Genomic DNA, 16,605 nt, shown 5'->3' on the forward strand with positions numbered 1-16,605 from the left:
CAAAGTTAAGCGGGAGTTTCTTATTTGTGAAAGAAATGGAATGTGTTTTTGATGTGTTCAGTTTCATGCCCCAAGTGTTGCCCAAGAGTAAATTGCTTGCAGTGAATTGTTTAGTTCTATTTGGTTGTCTGAGTTGTGTACGACTGTATACACGACACAGTTGTCGGCAAACAGGCGCATCTGAATGGAGTTTTTAAGGGAAAACTGGATGTCGTTAATAAACATCAAGAACAAGAGTTGTGCCAGAACCGATCCTTGAGGTACTCCGGAGTAGACGTCGAGTGGTTGTGAAAGATGATTATCAATTGCCACGCTCTGTTTACGATTGCTTAGAAAACTGTTGATCCACGATATTATTTTATTACTAATACCAAAAGCCGATAGTTTTTTGAGTAAATCCTGGTGCGGAACTACGTCAAACGCCTTAGAAAAGTAAGAAAAAATTGCATCTACTCGGCCATCGTTGTTACGTTAGCTAGCATCTATATAGCAGTACGTTAGCTAGCATCAAGTACGTTAGCTATGTCGTGAGTTAACTGAGCTCATTGGGTTGTAGTTGACAGGCCTGATCTGAAACCGTGCTGTTGTTTATATAGAAGTTTGTATTATGGCCTTAAATATTACGCATTCCATTATTTTTCAGCATGAGCTTGTTAGTGACGCTGGGAGGATGTTATTTAAATCTAATTTCGAGCCCAATTTATGTATTGGAGTTATTGCAGCCTTGCGCCAGTCGTCTGGTAACACTGATGTTTGAAGAGAAACAGAGAATATTTTAAATAGATACTTTGATGCCTATCTTGCGAATCGACTTAAGATTGAGTAATCTGATCGGGGCCAGTAGATTTTTTAAGATCAAGCTTATGCAATAGAGAAAGTATGCCCCATTCACTTACAGTTAATTTTTCCATGGGTATTTTGACATCGTAAAGTGTTAAAACTGCGTCAGTAGCATGTTTTGTAAAAAATGACTGAAAGAAGTTATTAATTTCATTAGCAATGAGTTCATGGTCCTGAATAACTTGATTCGAAGTTTTGATTTGCGTTCATTTGACAAATATCGCACAGAATTTGCGAGGGTCATGCGCCATGAACGAAGGTAACGTAGTGTCAAAGAAACAGGATATTGCTCCCGATTTTTTTTTAATGTACCGATAAGATAATCTAACATGCACTTCGTTCCCTTTTTCCGCCGTCGTTTTATTTTGACTTTCAGTTGGATTATTTTCCGTGTTATCCTTGGGTATTATCGGTTAATGCGTTTCTTTTTATTTTGAATGAAGGTTTCTTCGCAATATTTAACAATGTTTGTAAAACGCGTCCAGAGTTCATAAAAAAAAAAAAAACTGGGATTCTGGGAAACGGGGATGAAACTGGGATTCTAGGAAACCTAGCACAGCAGGATCATTTGCGCGTGTGTAATCCTTAAAGTGAGTATAGCTAGGTAGTGTTTTTTTTTGTATTTTCCTGTGGTTGAAATGAAGCAGGTTAAAATAAGCGCTTTGTGGTCTAAATGCCATTCTCCATGGACACGGAAGATCATTCTAATGTACTACGTATAATAACTAGGTCAAGTAAAGATGATGATGTTGAAGTGATACGGGTGTTATCAGTTGCCAGATGATTCAGTCAAAACGTGAACGCCACGTCTAGCAATGATTCTGAACTCGCGATGTCACGGCCCCCATGTGAACGGTTGTTCCAGTCTATTCCAGGAAGGTTAATATCCCCGGCAATAATACGTTTCGATCTAGAATTAGTATGTTTTTGAGAGATAATCATGAATCTGATCGATGAAGTCAGGCGCCGCACTTGAGGGTCGATATACGCCCCCTACGGTTATATTTTTGTTGCAATACGTTATTTTGCACCATATACACTTTCATGGTCGGGAATGCCGACCATGCAGTTATGAGGACCTTATAATATTTTTAATTGCTATCGCCACGCCTCTTGACCCTCTGTCTTTACGGAACAGTCTGTATGAAGAATAACTTCAGAATCACGTACTCCAGAGTTAAGCCACGTTTTTGTTATTACTAAAATGTGAGGTTGATAAGACAGGATTAGGTTCTGTCGTGTGTCAACGATAGAACAGAATATTTGTTTGTGAAACATTCATATAATGGGGCGGTCGAAATTCTTGTCATCATTATAACATGGGTTCTATGGAGGCGATGGCGGTGATACGGGTACGTTCGAAAAATCGAGCGGATCCGTAAAATCAGGCTCTACAAATTCGATCGGCTATTGTATTGTTTGCTGTTGAAATCAGTTCCACCCTAAACTATATAGACGCATATACAAAATCGTAAAATTGTTGGTGTCATTACGACAATCGCAAGAAAGCTTAAAATTAGCGCATATAGCGATAAAATCGTAAAAGTTGGCAGGTATGCGTGACGGCTAACTTTTAAGATTTACTTAGTGGTTCGGTAAAGGGCTGCATCACTTTGAGCAAAAAAAAAAAAAAAAGCGTGATCTGTTCAGTATGTGAAACTCGCTCAGTTTTCGATACTGTTAACGCATGCGCAGTTAACAGAATTTGCGAGTGCTAAGCCCCATCGCTGCAGAGCAGGTTAATCACTTAGTAATTAATTGCGACCTAACAATGAGCGATGGGGTTTCACCACCAAAAGTCGGCGATTATGAGGATACCGCTATTGGAACCTTACGTTGAACAGATCTCGCTTGGCAGAATTTGGAGGTTTTTTTCGCTGTCCCTTTTGATCACACGGGCTGCTTCTTTCTCTTAGTGCGCACACTTGTCTTAAAGGGTCGAGCTGATGGCACGTAGCGGGATTCCGCCCCTGAGGACTGGCCAAATAGAGAGGAGAACTTAAATTGCGAAACTAAACGCTATAAGGCCCCGTATTCACAAACAGCTCTCACGCTAGAACTGTTCGTAAGAGGAAATTCTGGCCAATCGTGATGCTGTATGTATTATTAGCGAAGGCTACCGGCCAATGGGAAAAATCTCTTACGACCGAGAAGCTTTGTGAATTTGGGCAAGGTGAATAATTAATATATTTGTCTAATTATTTATATTACTTATTTCGGGGCGATAGCTTAAGCGGTAGATTTGATGGCAATACTCCCACATACAAGTATAATAAGATATTCAAAATCTTTCTAATGAGCACGCGCGTGATGGTGGCATGCGCTGATGCTATTACAGCGATTCAAATCACCCATTTTCTCTTTCAAGTGAACTTAACCCGTCCGGTGCCTCTCCTCGACCTAAGCGATCGACGCCCGAATAGCGACGTTTATTCTTTTAGTTACGGCGAGGCAGTCGCGATACTGGGTCGGTATTCACAAAGCAGTTTGTAGTATGCATCTATATAGAGCAGTTCGCAGGAACAGGCGCCAGCCAATCACGAAAAATAACATATATAGCCGAGAGTGACCGGCCAATAACGAACGGTCCTTGCGAAAGAACAACCCGTATTCACAAAATGCTCCTACGCTAGAACTATTCGTAAGAACAAATCACAGGCAGTACTGATGCTGGATATAATATTAGCGAAGGCGGCCGAAAATAGCACTTACGAACAATATGTTCTCGGCGCCTGCGTCGCCAACTCGCATCGCCGTTTCTCTATGCCTGTATCAAACAGGTCACAGGTAATATACCGGGTGTTTCACGAAAATGCGTTCGAACTCTCTTAAAATATGGAAGTTGAGATAATTGCTTTCACGACGAAGTCATACATTTGAAAATGACGCAATGTAGTAATTAGACATGTTATGCAAATTAGACTAATGACTTTTTGACCTAAGGATCATGACATTGATCAAAATGGAAGACGTGAAGCGCGCCTTCGGCGGAGCTCACAACCGTTTCCAGAAATGCGAGAAGATGACGCTGTTAAATATTACAGCGTGATCAAAATAAACCAGCCAATTTCACGCAAGAAAGCGAAAATGAACACCGAAGGGCGCAGCTGTAGACGCCCATGAGTGACGTGATTGATTGTGCCTCACAAGTGGGAGGAGAGTATCAAGCGAGTGTCCTTATCAGGCCGCAATCTTGGTCTCGTCATGGTCACCCGACGGTGAGGCGCAAGCAGCACGTCACTCATGGGCGTCTACAAAGGGTGTCACAGTTGCGCCCTTCGGCTGCTCACTTTTGCTTTCTTGCGTAAAATTGGCCGAAATTCATAATAATACCTTCTGGAAGTTGTGTAAGCTAATCGTAAGCGGATACAGCACAGTAACGGTATTTAAAAAAATAACAGTAGCCACTCTCAATCAGTGGCACTAGGCGAAAGTGTTAACACTTAATTGCTAGCAAAGAACTAAGGAAATGTCTATGACATAGGCGAGCTTAGCATATAGAAACCTCCTTTCTCCATGCCATATTATCTCCCTCCGAGCGTATTTGCTGCTTTGCGTGCGTTACTCAATAAAAATTAGAGGTGCTGATTTAAAAACTAACTTGCATCACTGCATTCTATATACAATGAAGAATTTCGCACAGAGGCACACGCATGTCAGGTGAATTAGGGCCCACGTATGATCGCTGTATGGATTTGTTTCACTTAATTCTGATAGGAGGCTCTCTCACGCTTTTTTTACTTTTGGGCCTCCTGCTGAAAACGCATCATGTTTGACCTTTTCTGCGCATGCAGTTATGCTAATTAACTTGGATGAACGGCAATCGTCGTACAATAGGCGCCCAACGCTCGCTTATTCAGAAACACCACATATGCATCTTGCAGCAACTACGATATCCTGCGGAATACAAGCCCTCCTTTGTGTGCAGGTAATTTTCACGGCTTTTACTACTAGTGTACGCTCACGGAGCACGCTGAATCCGCGGGTATTTACACGTAATATATCACACACCCAGCCATTATGCTGACACCAGCCTACAAAGCTTAAGAACAGATAACTCGATGCAGCAGCCTGTTTGCACTGATGAAAGAACAATTCTTTTCAGCCTTCGAACCACAAGAAATTACAATAGTCGTTCGGATATCACGCAATTTAGCCGGGAGACAAGTCCACGAGAAGAGAGGACACATACAGTGCCAAAAGCGCAAATGGTCTGATGCGCTAGATATAAAATTCACAAGTCGGTATTAAACCGTTGATGTCATTTAATGAAGCGCGGGGAAGACGTCCACGCTCGAACGACTCACTTGCTTGAACAAGTGGAACGCCTCGCATCGAGAAAATAATTTTCACTAGCTTTCCCCAGACTGCATACGGACTTGCAGACATTACTTTCGTCAGACTTTACGCACTTACTTATTATAAGCCTTCACTGCCTCGGGCCACCACACCACCGCATTGGTACAATCCGGAGTGAAGCGATCTATTCGTGGACTCACTTCAACAGCACCCACCCAGAAATTAGTCGTATAATTAAATAAACATTAGCCTTCTCTTTTCCGCAACTTAGTATACGATGAAATCAATGCGGATGTTCGTTATCGTTTTACCTGTGCGTTGAACGTCACTTTCGACTTCCTAAATTGACGATTGATACATCGGGGAATTAAGTGTTGCCATACGAGATCATATAAGAGTAAGCAACTGACGACCAGCTTTCCCGTACCTTTATCGACAAGTCGAGAGCGCCTGTAGTGTTGCATCCGATACTGGCAGATTACAACATATCAACACCGATTCCAGAGTCATAGTTATAGTATACTGTTTGGACAAAGCAGGCTGCACGAACTGCTTCAAGCCGTTTTAGGCGCATTGGACTGCGCCGAGGGAAAGCGATGTAGTGAGGTCCATACTAGCGTGGACCATTCGGTACTTGCGGCGTAAAACATGACAGGAAATGATAAACTTTAATGCGTAATAATGTGTTTCCCACTGTGATTGAGCGAAGTCTGGATATGGCACAGCCGGCGCTTCGAAATCGAGGCGACAGCCGGCACTCGCGAAATAAGCCTCGCGGCATAGAATTAATGTACAGTACTCGCATATTAACTCTACGATTCGTGATTGAATGATACCAACGTTAAGGCATAAAAACACGCGTCTCGATGGCAGTTCTCGTCTGTTTGTCTCAAGACGCACGGCTGCCAGACGGCAACAACGTGCGGATCCTCAGCGCCGAAGCCGGCACAGACAACGCTCTCGACTTGGTGCCCGATACGGACCGCCCGCGGTAGAAAGCGGCAGGGCAGCGTTCGCGGTTTCGCTTTTTTTTTTTTTTTTCGTGTGAATGACCCCGTTCTTTTCTTCGTTCTGCGCGCTGGCCTTTCTTTTGTGCGCGACTCTCCGTCTTTGTTCAGTTCGCTTTCGTTTGACTTCACCCCTCCCATTTTTATATCAACGGCTAGCTTTCTGCCGGGCTTTCAGAGCTCTCCGCGTCCACTTTATTTTCACTTCCTCTTTCGATGCCACGTGCACGGTGGCAGCCATTTTGCCCCCCGGCGCGGTTGTATAGCGACATGCATTGCTGGCATGCGCGGGAATGTGTGCGTATTCCGCGGTCCACTGCGTGCGGTCGGGCAGGCGGCCAAAAACGTGCCGCACTTATACGAGTTTCCTGCGATTTTCAATGAGCTTCGGTGTCGTAACTGGGCTCGGAATGATGTGACGGCCTCGAGCTGTCTGTCCGGCCCACTTTCGTCTGTGTTGTGCCTGCTGCAAGAAAGCTGCTGGTCGCGGCGCGGTGCCACAGTAAGAACGTGCACCCCCCCCCCCCCCCCCCCCCCCCCACCCCATCCGTCTCTCTGACTGCCTGTGCTTCTTTTCATAAACGGAGTAAAAACGAACAAGCAAAAGCTACGGAAGATTAAAACTGTTTCTCTTTTGAGGCTTCCCCTTGAACACCTAGAAAATATCGAATTGTGGCGAATTTCGCTTCTCGACATGAAGAGAAATCCTTGTTGTAACACTTGAGAAACAGCAGGGAATAAATTATTTTCTTCAATCAACATAACGTAACCATGTTAGCGTGCGGTTTATATTGCATAATCTGCATAATCTCGTTACCGATGACAGCCTGTGGTTAGACTCAGCCGTGTGTCCCACACTACATACGAATTTATAAGCTGCAACTTAAGTTGCAGCGCATGTGCTGACGAACTCGCCAAAGCCATCCAATGCGCGTACTGCAGCTTTTTGGTGGTGCTGGCATCAACGCCATAATAATCTCGCAGCTGCGAAACGAGATGTGTGAACGAACCCCGCTGGATGGCCTCGCTCTGTCAGTCTCTCTTTCTACAGCGGCCAATGATGCTCCAGGAAAATTTCTTGTTACCTGGGATGGCATTTGCCTGACAATGTTACGCGTACCGTACCTGTATTATCATCATCGTCCTTGGGCTCGCGTTATTCCTGCGTTAGGTGTAAGGATCATTCCTCATGGTACGTAAAACAAGATGATGGGCGCTCATCGCAATATATTAACGAATTCCTTCAAACTGTGTCATATGCTGGGGGAAACCATGTTTAATTCTCGCGTACCCAGTGCCGGCTTTTTATGCCTGCCACTGGCCGCGATGGTGGAGACAAAAAAAAAAAGAAGGGTGGGGGAGGGAGGGGTCTGGTTCCCGACCGTGGCGGTCGCAGACCTGTTTTGCGGCCGCGGGTGGGGGTGGGGAGAGTAGAAGGGAGAGCGGAGGAGAGGGGATGGTGGTCGGCCGAGTCAACGGCCCTGACGCACGGCCTGTCGCCGGTGGCGGCCACACGCGGAAAGATGCGGCCGCCGACAAGCCCCGCACGCTCGCGCACGTTCGCTCGGCCGAGAACCTTCCGGAAAACCGACCGCGCCTTCTGTCGATCGTGTGGGCCCCGATTTGCATTGGCAGAGCCGGTCTCTCGTGCTGCAGTCGTCATCTCGCACTCCGGGTGCCCCAGCGAGACGAGTCCAATGCAATGCAGCGTGGACTCCGAAGCTGCGCCGTGGCCGGTTGAGGTGCACGCGCTAGTCGTGTCCATTCTCTTGCAACGGTCCTGTGCTCATGGGAGACGGAAGTATAGGAGGCTAGAGGGGCGGGTAGGCTCGGTTTGTGCGTTGTTCTGTGGGCATGTTGTCGCTGTCGCAGACATTTCCTCATCTGAAGAATCACAGCGTCGTATATGCACCGCCTACATGGCCAATTCAACGACTTGCTACGGTACTTGTCACTGTCGCGGCGCTAGCAAGCTTGAGATTTCTTGCATAATAAGTAACTGTATAAAGCTTTTAGACCGCTCAATGAATGGTGCAGAACGCATTGTAAGCACTGACACAGGCTGTCAGCACTTAAACGAATTTCTTTTCTTTCTTTATTTCTTCCTTTTTTTTGTGCATTTCAGCTAACAGTCCCGTGAACCATTGCACAAGTATGACGTCCATATTTCTCTGCCACGTTCTTTTGATACATCACTATATATCGTCATCATCCGTCTATATTTATGTCCACTGCAGGACGGAGGCCTCTCCCTGCGATCTCCAATTACCTCTGTCTTGCGCTAGCTGATTCCAAAGTGGCGCCTGCAAATTTGCTAACGTCAACACCCCACCTAGTTTTCTGCCGTCCTCGACTGCGCTTCCCTTCTCTTGGTATCCATTCCGTAACTCAAACAAACTATATATATATATATATATATATATATATACCATACAAAACATATCATTCGGCATTTCGGCCGTCTTTGACATCTGAAACATCGAATTTAATTTAAATGCGTGTTCTGGTTTTTGTTCGCATATATAATATATCAAAACGCCTAAATGAATCATTAACATAATTACGCTAATGAACTTCTTAATTAATTATTTTACGGCACATCTCTCAATCTACGAATTATAGCCGCTGAGTTCGGAAGGCCCACTTGGAACGAATTCTCAGGACAGAACCAGCTTCGAGATATTAATTTTCAAAGTGTCCGCCGAAATGCATGGGCGTGCCAGTTAACTTTTTGAGGAAAACGCTGTTTTATGCAGTAAAGCACAAAGTTATCTGGAACGCCCATGCATTTCGTCGGACACTTTGAAAATTAATAACTCGAAACTGGTTCAGTCCTCAGAAATCGTTCCAAGTGGATACGCCTTCCGAACTCAGCGGCTATAATTCGTAGGTTGAAAAATGTACCGAAAAATAATTAATTAAAAAGTTAATTAGCGTAATTATGTTAATGATTCATTTAGGCGTTTTGATTTCTCGTTAAATTAATGGCCGCCTCATTGAGTAGTTTAGATGAAGGATTATAATTGTGCTATCTGCCACAGGCAATTTTTAAAAATTTGGTGCAGCTAAAATGAAACACCCTGTATATACAGCTGTACTAGTTTTATAAACAAGCTTGTTTATAAACAAGTTCTGCTTTCGCGCGTGAAGTAAAGCTAACGAGACTGCGGCGACACCTTAACAAAACCCGAAACTGTTGTGAAAGCCGGAGGGCCGGTAGTGCTTCAACCGCTGGCTATAGGTAGCGGTAAAGCGCGCAAGCACCCCCCTTCCCATAAGGCTATAAGCGACAGCGGCAACTTGATATTTGCACACTTGAGACTGTGCGGTTGCGATCGGTGCGTCTGCGTGCGGTCCTAATTAACGACCATAGAGTCGGATTATGCGGGCGTTATTTTGTGATATCTGCGCACCCCTGTCAAGCTGAGTATTGCATTCAACATCGATGTTAAGCTGATCGCGCTCACAACTTGTGAACATGTAATGTAGCTTCATGTAATGGGCGTTGTGAAGGCCTCACCGTGTGGGCACAAGAGCTGCTTCCTCCTACGCAACAAGTCCTTTCACAGTGGTAGTCCGCAACAGGTGAAAAAATTCCTAAGGCCGGACACTGAAAACTTGCGACTTGGAACAGAAACTAATGCGGTATATGCGGCATTCGTTCGCGAAGATTATTTTCACCTTTTCCTCATTTCCACCCCTAGGCGTTCTAAACAACTGTATATGAAAGTAGTGCACAGAAAGCGTTTCTTTTTTATTTTAACTATCTCCTTCCATTTGACGACGTGCTCACTTGGAGACTATAGAGACTATAGAGCGCGCAAATTTTTCGGAATCACCAGTAGTCGTTCACTGGCGCTTTATTTGCGTCCTATACACTACCCAACTATATTTACATGTTAACGGTGGAATAACGAGGAACTACACCACCGACGCGCCCCTAATTATGGCTTTCTACATTAAAACATTTTTTTTGTGTGCACAGGCCGAACTTATGCTGAAAACACATCAACCCCCCCCCCCCCCCCCCCCCCCCCGCCCTCTAAGAATAACAAAAATAAAGCTGTCGCATGCCACGAGTCATCCTTCTATTTTTGGATTCATTCCAATATTCATTCATTCATTCTTCCTTGAGCGATTCCATTTCTTTTGGATTTAACATGATTACTTGCCGTCTACGGATACGTAGCTAGAGCATACCTGAAATGCTGGTGATAGGAAACAAGATATTTGCTTTCGAAACACTCTCTTCTTTTCAGCTTCGATTTCAACTGCACAGTATATTTAAACAACAATCCAATGCAAGAGGTTCGGCCCTTTTTGATCCGTCGTACATGCATTCATCAGCACGGGTCATTCTATTATTAGCTGGCGATTTTTTTCTATTGATACGAATTTAAAGGACAGGAGGTTGCCTTTGTGGGCACCGGCTACTCCTCGTCGTAGGGCAAACAAGAAAGAAAAGCACAACGAAGCACTGAGAAATACGGTGAATTCGGCATCTGGTGCCGAATTCACCAAGCTTTTCGTTCCTGAGTGATCTTTGCCATTGGTCGGCCACTTCAGCTAATGATATGTCCAGCATCAAGGTTGGCTGAAATTTTATCTTGCGAACGATTCTAGCATAAGAGCTTTTGTGAACACAGGCCCTGATTCTGCCAGAGGCGTAATGTAGCCAATAATGCTCTAGGTAATAATGCGTCAAAGTCTGTCATGATATTTTTGCCGGATGTAAGGGAGTGAGTTACTAGCACCCTAACAGATGTGATTTTGTTTAAATGGTTGTGCTGGCACAATGTGACATGAGTATTATGACTGGTTCAATGGTAATCTGAGTTTATTGGCCTGTAGAGATCGGGAACATCGAAGTGTGCTGATTTAGCACTGCTGTTTCGAAACCATCAATTTTTAGTGCTCGATGATATCAACTAGCGTTTTACCAAAATAGTTTATACTATAACATACATAATATTGTTGTGCCCTTAGGACACAAAGTAGCATAATTTTTATTTATTGGATATATCATATTTCCCAAACTCCTTTTACTTTTTGATCCTTTAGTATAAAGTTCAAATATTAAAGCAGCAAGGCGACTTAGGTTTCACTGCAATAGGAATTCAATAAATTCTTATCAAGACACAGCACTGAACGAATAACGAAATAAAAGGGCAGAGGGATTGAGATAACAGCGAATCTACGTGGGTTTTATCTTCGCAACAACATTCAGGAAAATATGACCACACAATTCAGTTGTAATTTGACAAACTCGGCACTGGTGCCTGCTTTTGACACCATATTGGAAAGTATTTCGCGCAATTCGCATCAGAGTTGGAATGGTTGCTGTCATGTCGATGTTGAGCCCCCACGAGCAAGTTACATCTACTGTGCTTGTGCGCAACTGCCTTATTTGGGACGCTGACATTTCAACACAGATTACTGGCTTTAGTTGTTTTGACAAACTCGCTCACCTCGTTCGCTACCCAACTCGCACGCGGGAAGTCTCCAAGGACCGCCCCACTTCCTCAAATAAGTGCTGGCAGTCAGGTCACAGCTGATAAATCGTTGAACATTGGTTGTACAAGTAAAGAAAGAAGAGGAGGGAGAAAAACACAAAACATGGCGCCAAGGCACCTGGGGTGGGTTAAAAAGTATGGGTTATGATCTATTCGTTAGTATAACGTGGTAAAGCGGGAGTCGAGAGATGACGCGAATGATGGCGGAGCTTCTGCTTTCGGCATGTGCAAGGTAATCGTGCAGGCTAGCTTGAGGCAACCGTATGTACGTGTAAACTTAGAGTGATAAAAGTGTGCTCCGTGCCAAATATCGAAGCCCTTACGGTGTGCAGGTCAACATGGGCGAACAAGGGAAGCCTCAGTCTAGAGGCTCCGCCCTGAGGCTTTTATAGTTCGCCCACTGGTGATTACTTCGTCTCGACCTCCCTGTGACCCCTTTGTCTTGCACGTATTTACATTTCAAGACAGTAGCCTCTTTGTACGCCCGAAAAACACGAACATTACTCTTCACGGTACCAAAGGAATCTGGAGCTCCGTCGCCCTTTTACGGTGCTACACTGACGGGCTTCATAATACTTTCAAGCTTACTTTCACAGACTCAATCACCGATCTCCGTAAAAAATGAGTAGAACGCGGTGGCGCGCGCGAGACCGAAGCGGTCGTTCACGCGTGCGCGAGCAACAGAGAGCTGGCCGTTGAACTGCCAGCTTCCTGTCGATCGTAGAAGGACTAAGAGAAATGTCACTCGCCTCGTCTCATTGTCGATCTTGTAGCTGCTCTTGTAGAAGCCCACGATGCCGCCGACCAGCGAGCCCCTGAACTTGAAATGCAGACGGTAGAGACCCACGGGACCCGGCTTGTCGGCAACGGGCACCACGAAGAACTCGTTGAGGTCGTCTTCGAATGGCGGTCCCGTGCTCAGGGGGCTGCCGTCCTCAAAGAGCACCTCGGTCTCGTCGACAGTCAGTCGGAAGACGTGAACGACGAAACGGTCCACAGGTCGTGTCGCATTCACCGTGATCCACACCTCGCCGTCGAACGTGTCCCTGCTCAGGTGAGGCTCGAGCGTCAGGTCATACGCGAGCGGCACTGTGTGCTTGGGCAGCCTGAAGTCCAGCTTCGGCTTGGGCGGCTCCAGAGTGGTTGTCTGCAGCGGAGGCCCCGGCGTCGTCGTGGTGGATGGCGGTTGAGTCGTTCGGCGGCTTGGAAAGTTGCCGCCGCCGTCGTTGTTTACCCCGCGCCGTGGCGTCGCCCCCTGGCGCATGTGGGCGTCGCGCGTCTGCTGCTGGTGTCCCTTGAGGAAGGCGATCAGGAGGCCCACGGAGCACAGCAGCAGCATGAGCACGACCAGGCCGCAGGCGGCCGTCGATCGCCGGTGGAACGTCTTGCTCATGGTGGAGCGGGCCGCCGAGTCCACCGCCACGGACCCTCCTGCACGTGCGATGGCATCCGTCGCTTTGAAAACGGTACCGCCGCCGCGCCGAGGCGCCATGCAAACTGGTTTCAGCTCGAGGCGCTTCGACTCAGCGCCATCTGTTGGTAACGCATCGCACATTTCGCGCGCCGTTGGCCGGCTAGCGCGGCGGCGCTCAGCTGAGCGGGGAAAAAGAAAGCTGTCAGGAGACAAAGACGGCCGGCCCACTTGTGGAGCGGCCGGCGCAGGCTGCTCCGCTTTGTCCACACTCAGTGGCGCTGTCGGGATGCTGACGCCGCCACCGCGAGTCGGCGGCGAACGCGCGCGCGTTCGGGACGCGTCTTGAGTATCCAGGGCGCCTCTCCCACTGCTCCGCGCTTCTCCGACGTTTTTACCCGAGGGGAAGAAATGCCTCCGGTTAAGCGCGCGCGCTCACAGTGCTGCCCCTCGGTGATAAGCGAGGAAAAGACGCGATTCGAGGAGGTTGCCTGCCGAGAACAGCCTAGACCGGCGCGGTGACGCGCGGACGTAGAACAATGCCAGGGCGCGCTGCCGTGCGCGAAGCCTGTTATGTAAGCGGGTCAGGGTATACTAATTGGACGCGAGCGTCGTTGTAGCGCACGACGTGGAGTGCACCTCGGTTGCCTCGACCTCCGATGCCTGGCAGGCATCGAGAACTAATGGCCTCACACGTGGTTCTTTTTATGCGCTCGATGAAGGCGCTCACATTTTCCCTCCCCGCTTCACGAAGGAGGCTCGAGGAAAACAATGCCACTCTTTTTGAAGCCAGCGTAGAATATATGCCGTTCAAGCCCAGATGGACGTGCGATTGAATTTCACAAGAATGTGCTCACGAAGGTAACGTTAGGATAGAAATTTAATCGCTATCCAAGCGGCCCTTTATGGGGTAAATGGTGTTTTTGTTACGTGGTCCATTATATATTTTTATTTGTTTGTTATCTGTCACATTACGTGCGTTTCGCAAACGACCTCGCATAGAAAATTCTCAGTAGTCCGCTTCGACACTGCATGTGCAATCTTCAGATCCTGCCTGCCGCGGCCTTTTCTCCAATGCTTTAATCTTCTTGCCGATCTCAGTCGGGTGCGTATACCGTTTCGCCATTAAATGTATTTCAATGTCTTCGGGAAAGCTCCGGTGACTTGACGCGGTTAGACACTGCGCGTCTCGCGCTTTTAGGATAAATCTATACAGAAGACAACTCTTCGATCTTGCAACTCCCATTTTCTTGCGGAAGACAAATGCGCAGAAATTTGCGTGTTAATCCTCATAACTTTTAAAGCACACACCAGTGTCTATAAAACTACAAATTTTATGTAGCTATTCCTGCTTGACAGTTTTTTCAAGCGATACTATGTTGCAAGCACGGGTGCGTTATTTTCCGTTCATGTAAATAAAAAAAGAGAGATCTTGTTTATGATATCATCAATGGTTATAACGTTGATGTAGCGATCGAAGACGCTAGTGCTCGGGAAGACTCACTTATTTTATTTATTTGTCGTTGGGACCCTCTGGGCCAGAGTCATTGTAGAGTGGAATGGTATGTGCATGCGTAAATACACATGATTATAGGATTTGATAGATTCCTGTTAATACAATACTAGCTAAAGCAATACAAAGGCAAGTTAGTCCCTTACCGCATGGTGTATCATATATGATACACGTAGAACAGCTGATTTAACTTAATAGAATCAATGGAAAGGAAATCAACACATATTTATCAGGAATCTGTGTCCCCTCTAGCAATGAAATTTACAGCGGCTGTAACTGGAAATAATTGTTGAGTTGTTTTCCCTTCGAAATGTGTATGCAGCCTTCACGTAGTGCTCAAAAAGTTCCTAAAGAAACTGGTTATTTTCATAATTCTCACACTTGAAAGTAGCGCAAAAATAATATCGCGGGTGGCTTGATTGCTCTTTGCCAATTTATGACTGTGACGTTTTCAACGAGAAAGGTTTTCGGGTGGTTCTGGGAGGCAAGCATGAATTGCTGTATCATATACTGTATGATACAGCATGCAATTATGGGTTATTTTGTGGGCGAGAGTAGATATTTGTTTTGTTGAGAGAAAACAAGTTTGGTGATGAAACATAACTTTTTTTTGCAGGTTATACTGCTGATTAGCACCATTATTGTGATGAATATATCAGAAAACGAAAATGAGAGCTGCCTTTTCGATAAACATTGTCCGGGGCCTGCCGTGTTTCAAGAGTTAAAGAGAAATGCAGCAACAAACGACACCAGGAAGAACAAAAAGAAGATATTCTTTCTGCTAGCATCAAGTTCCTAATGCCTACGAAAAAAAAATTACGTAACACGAAGCGCACTTATGGATCCGCCTTATCGATTTTGACGATTTAATTTAGTCGACCGAGGACGACGTCGTCAAAGTTTAAAGAAACTCGTGATAAATCGAATTGCAAGAAGTACGGTCCATTTATTACTCCAAAGTTACAAGTTTTTCACTGATTGTGATATTTTTTGCAGGCTTTCTCAGATTCAAACGTCGTTCTGCATGGTTGTAAAATATACCCGTAACTGAGGCATAGTGTATCATGTATGATACGCGACAATTTCCGCTTATAAAATCGAAACCATGTGTTTCTTTAGAAAATTGAAGCTTGATTGTTTGGCCATTTCAGGCATGAAGAAAGCTTCGTCTAATCTTTTCACAAGAAAACAAACATTCATGCAGTAGCGTGTTACAACAAACATGATATGGACTTATTTATTACTTCTGCTAATAGAGTATTATTTAAAGCAATGCGATACCAGGAGTCTATAATGATATAATGATTGAGTGTCAAATCAACTGGCACGCAATCTATGTCTCTATAGTAATCAACAGGGGCTTTCAGGGTTTCACAACATGTTGTTAGAATTTTCACAAAGCCTATAGCGATTGCTGCAAGGTTTCCGGTCGATGTAATCAAATAACGCCCCCGCCTTCCACCACACATACACATGCGAAGAAGCGAAAAGTGAAAGGTGGCAGAAGAGGTCGAGCGACGGACGTGAACAAGCGTGGATGACAGCTGTAAAACATAGCGAAGGTGAAATTTAAAAAGGGGCAGCACATTGCCCCGCCTTATGGATCAAGGCCAAGCACAGAAATGAGACGCTATGCAGGACTTTAAAGACGACTGCATTCTTAGGGCCCATTCACACTTGCGACTAGTCGAGGTCGCGCGACCAATTGCGACTGGCGACCAGAAAACTACTCAAGACGAACGATGTTCACACTTACAAATGCGACCGACGAGTCGCTAAACCGAAATGTATCACGAAATGCCGTTCACGTCTGCTTGAAATGTCATCGCCGCGTAAAATAAGCGTCTGCGTATACGGACGTCCTGTTCCTTCGCATCTGATTGGTTCAGCTGTTCTGCGACTGCGGTCGCGCGACTGAAAAATCGAGCAGTGAGCGACTGGCCCGAAACGGTCGCATTTCGAGAAAAGCGACCATTTGCGACTACTTGCGACTGGTAGCTTTGCGACCAACTTGGTCGCGCG

At 45.8% G+C, this 16,605-nt stretch overlaps 1 protein-coding gene across 1 annotated transcript in view; it reads right to left on the reverse strand.

Annotated features, from left to right (window-relative positions):
• The window catches only part of LOC119436540 (putative aminopeptidase-2), a 168,940-nt gene extending 155,336 nt beyond the window's left edge, over positions 1 to 13,604 (reverse strand). Inside the window, exon 1 of the mRNA XM_049658436.1 lies at positions 12,390 to 13,604. Within this exon, the coding sequence (XP_049514393.1) occupies positions 12,390 to 13,214 (825 nt within the window). The 5' untranslated portion in view covers positions 13,215 to 13,604. The remainder of the gene's footprint in view (positions 1 to 12,389) is intronic.
• Positions 13,605 to 16,605: the final 3,001 nt, after the last annotated feature.

Source organism: Dermacentor silvarum, chromosome 1 (genome assembly GCF_013339745.2).
Source record: "Dermacentor silvarum isolate Dsil-2018 chromosome 1, BIME_Dsil_1.4, whole genome shotgun sequence".
Classification (NCBI taxonomy): Eukaryota; Metazoa; Arthropoda; class Arachnida; order Ixodida; family Ixodidae; genus Dermacentor; species Dermacentor silvarum.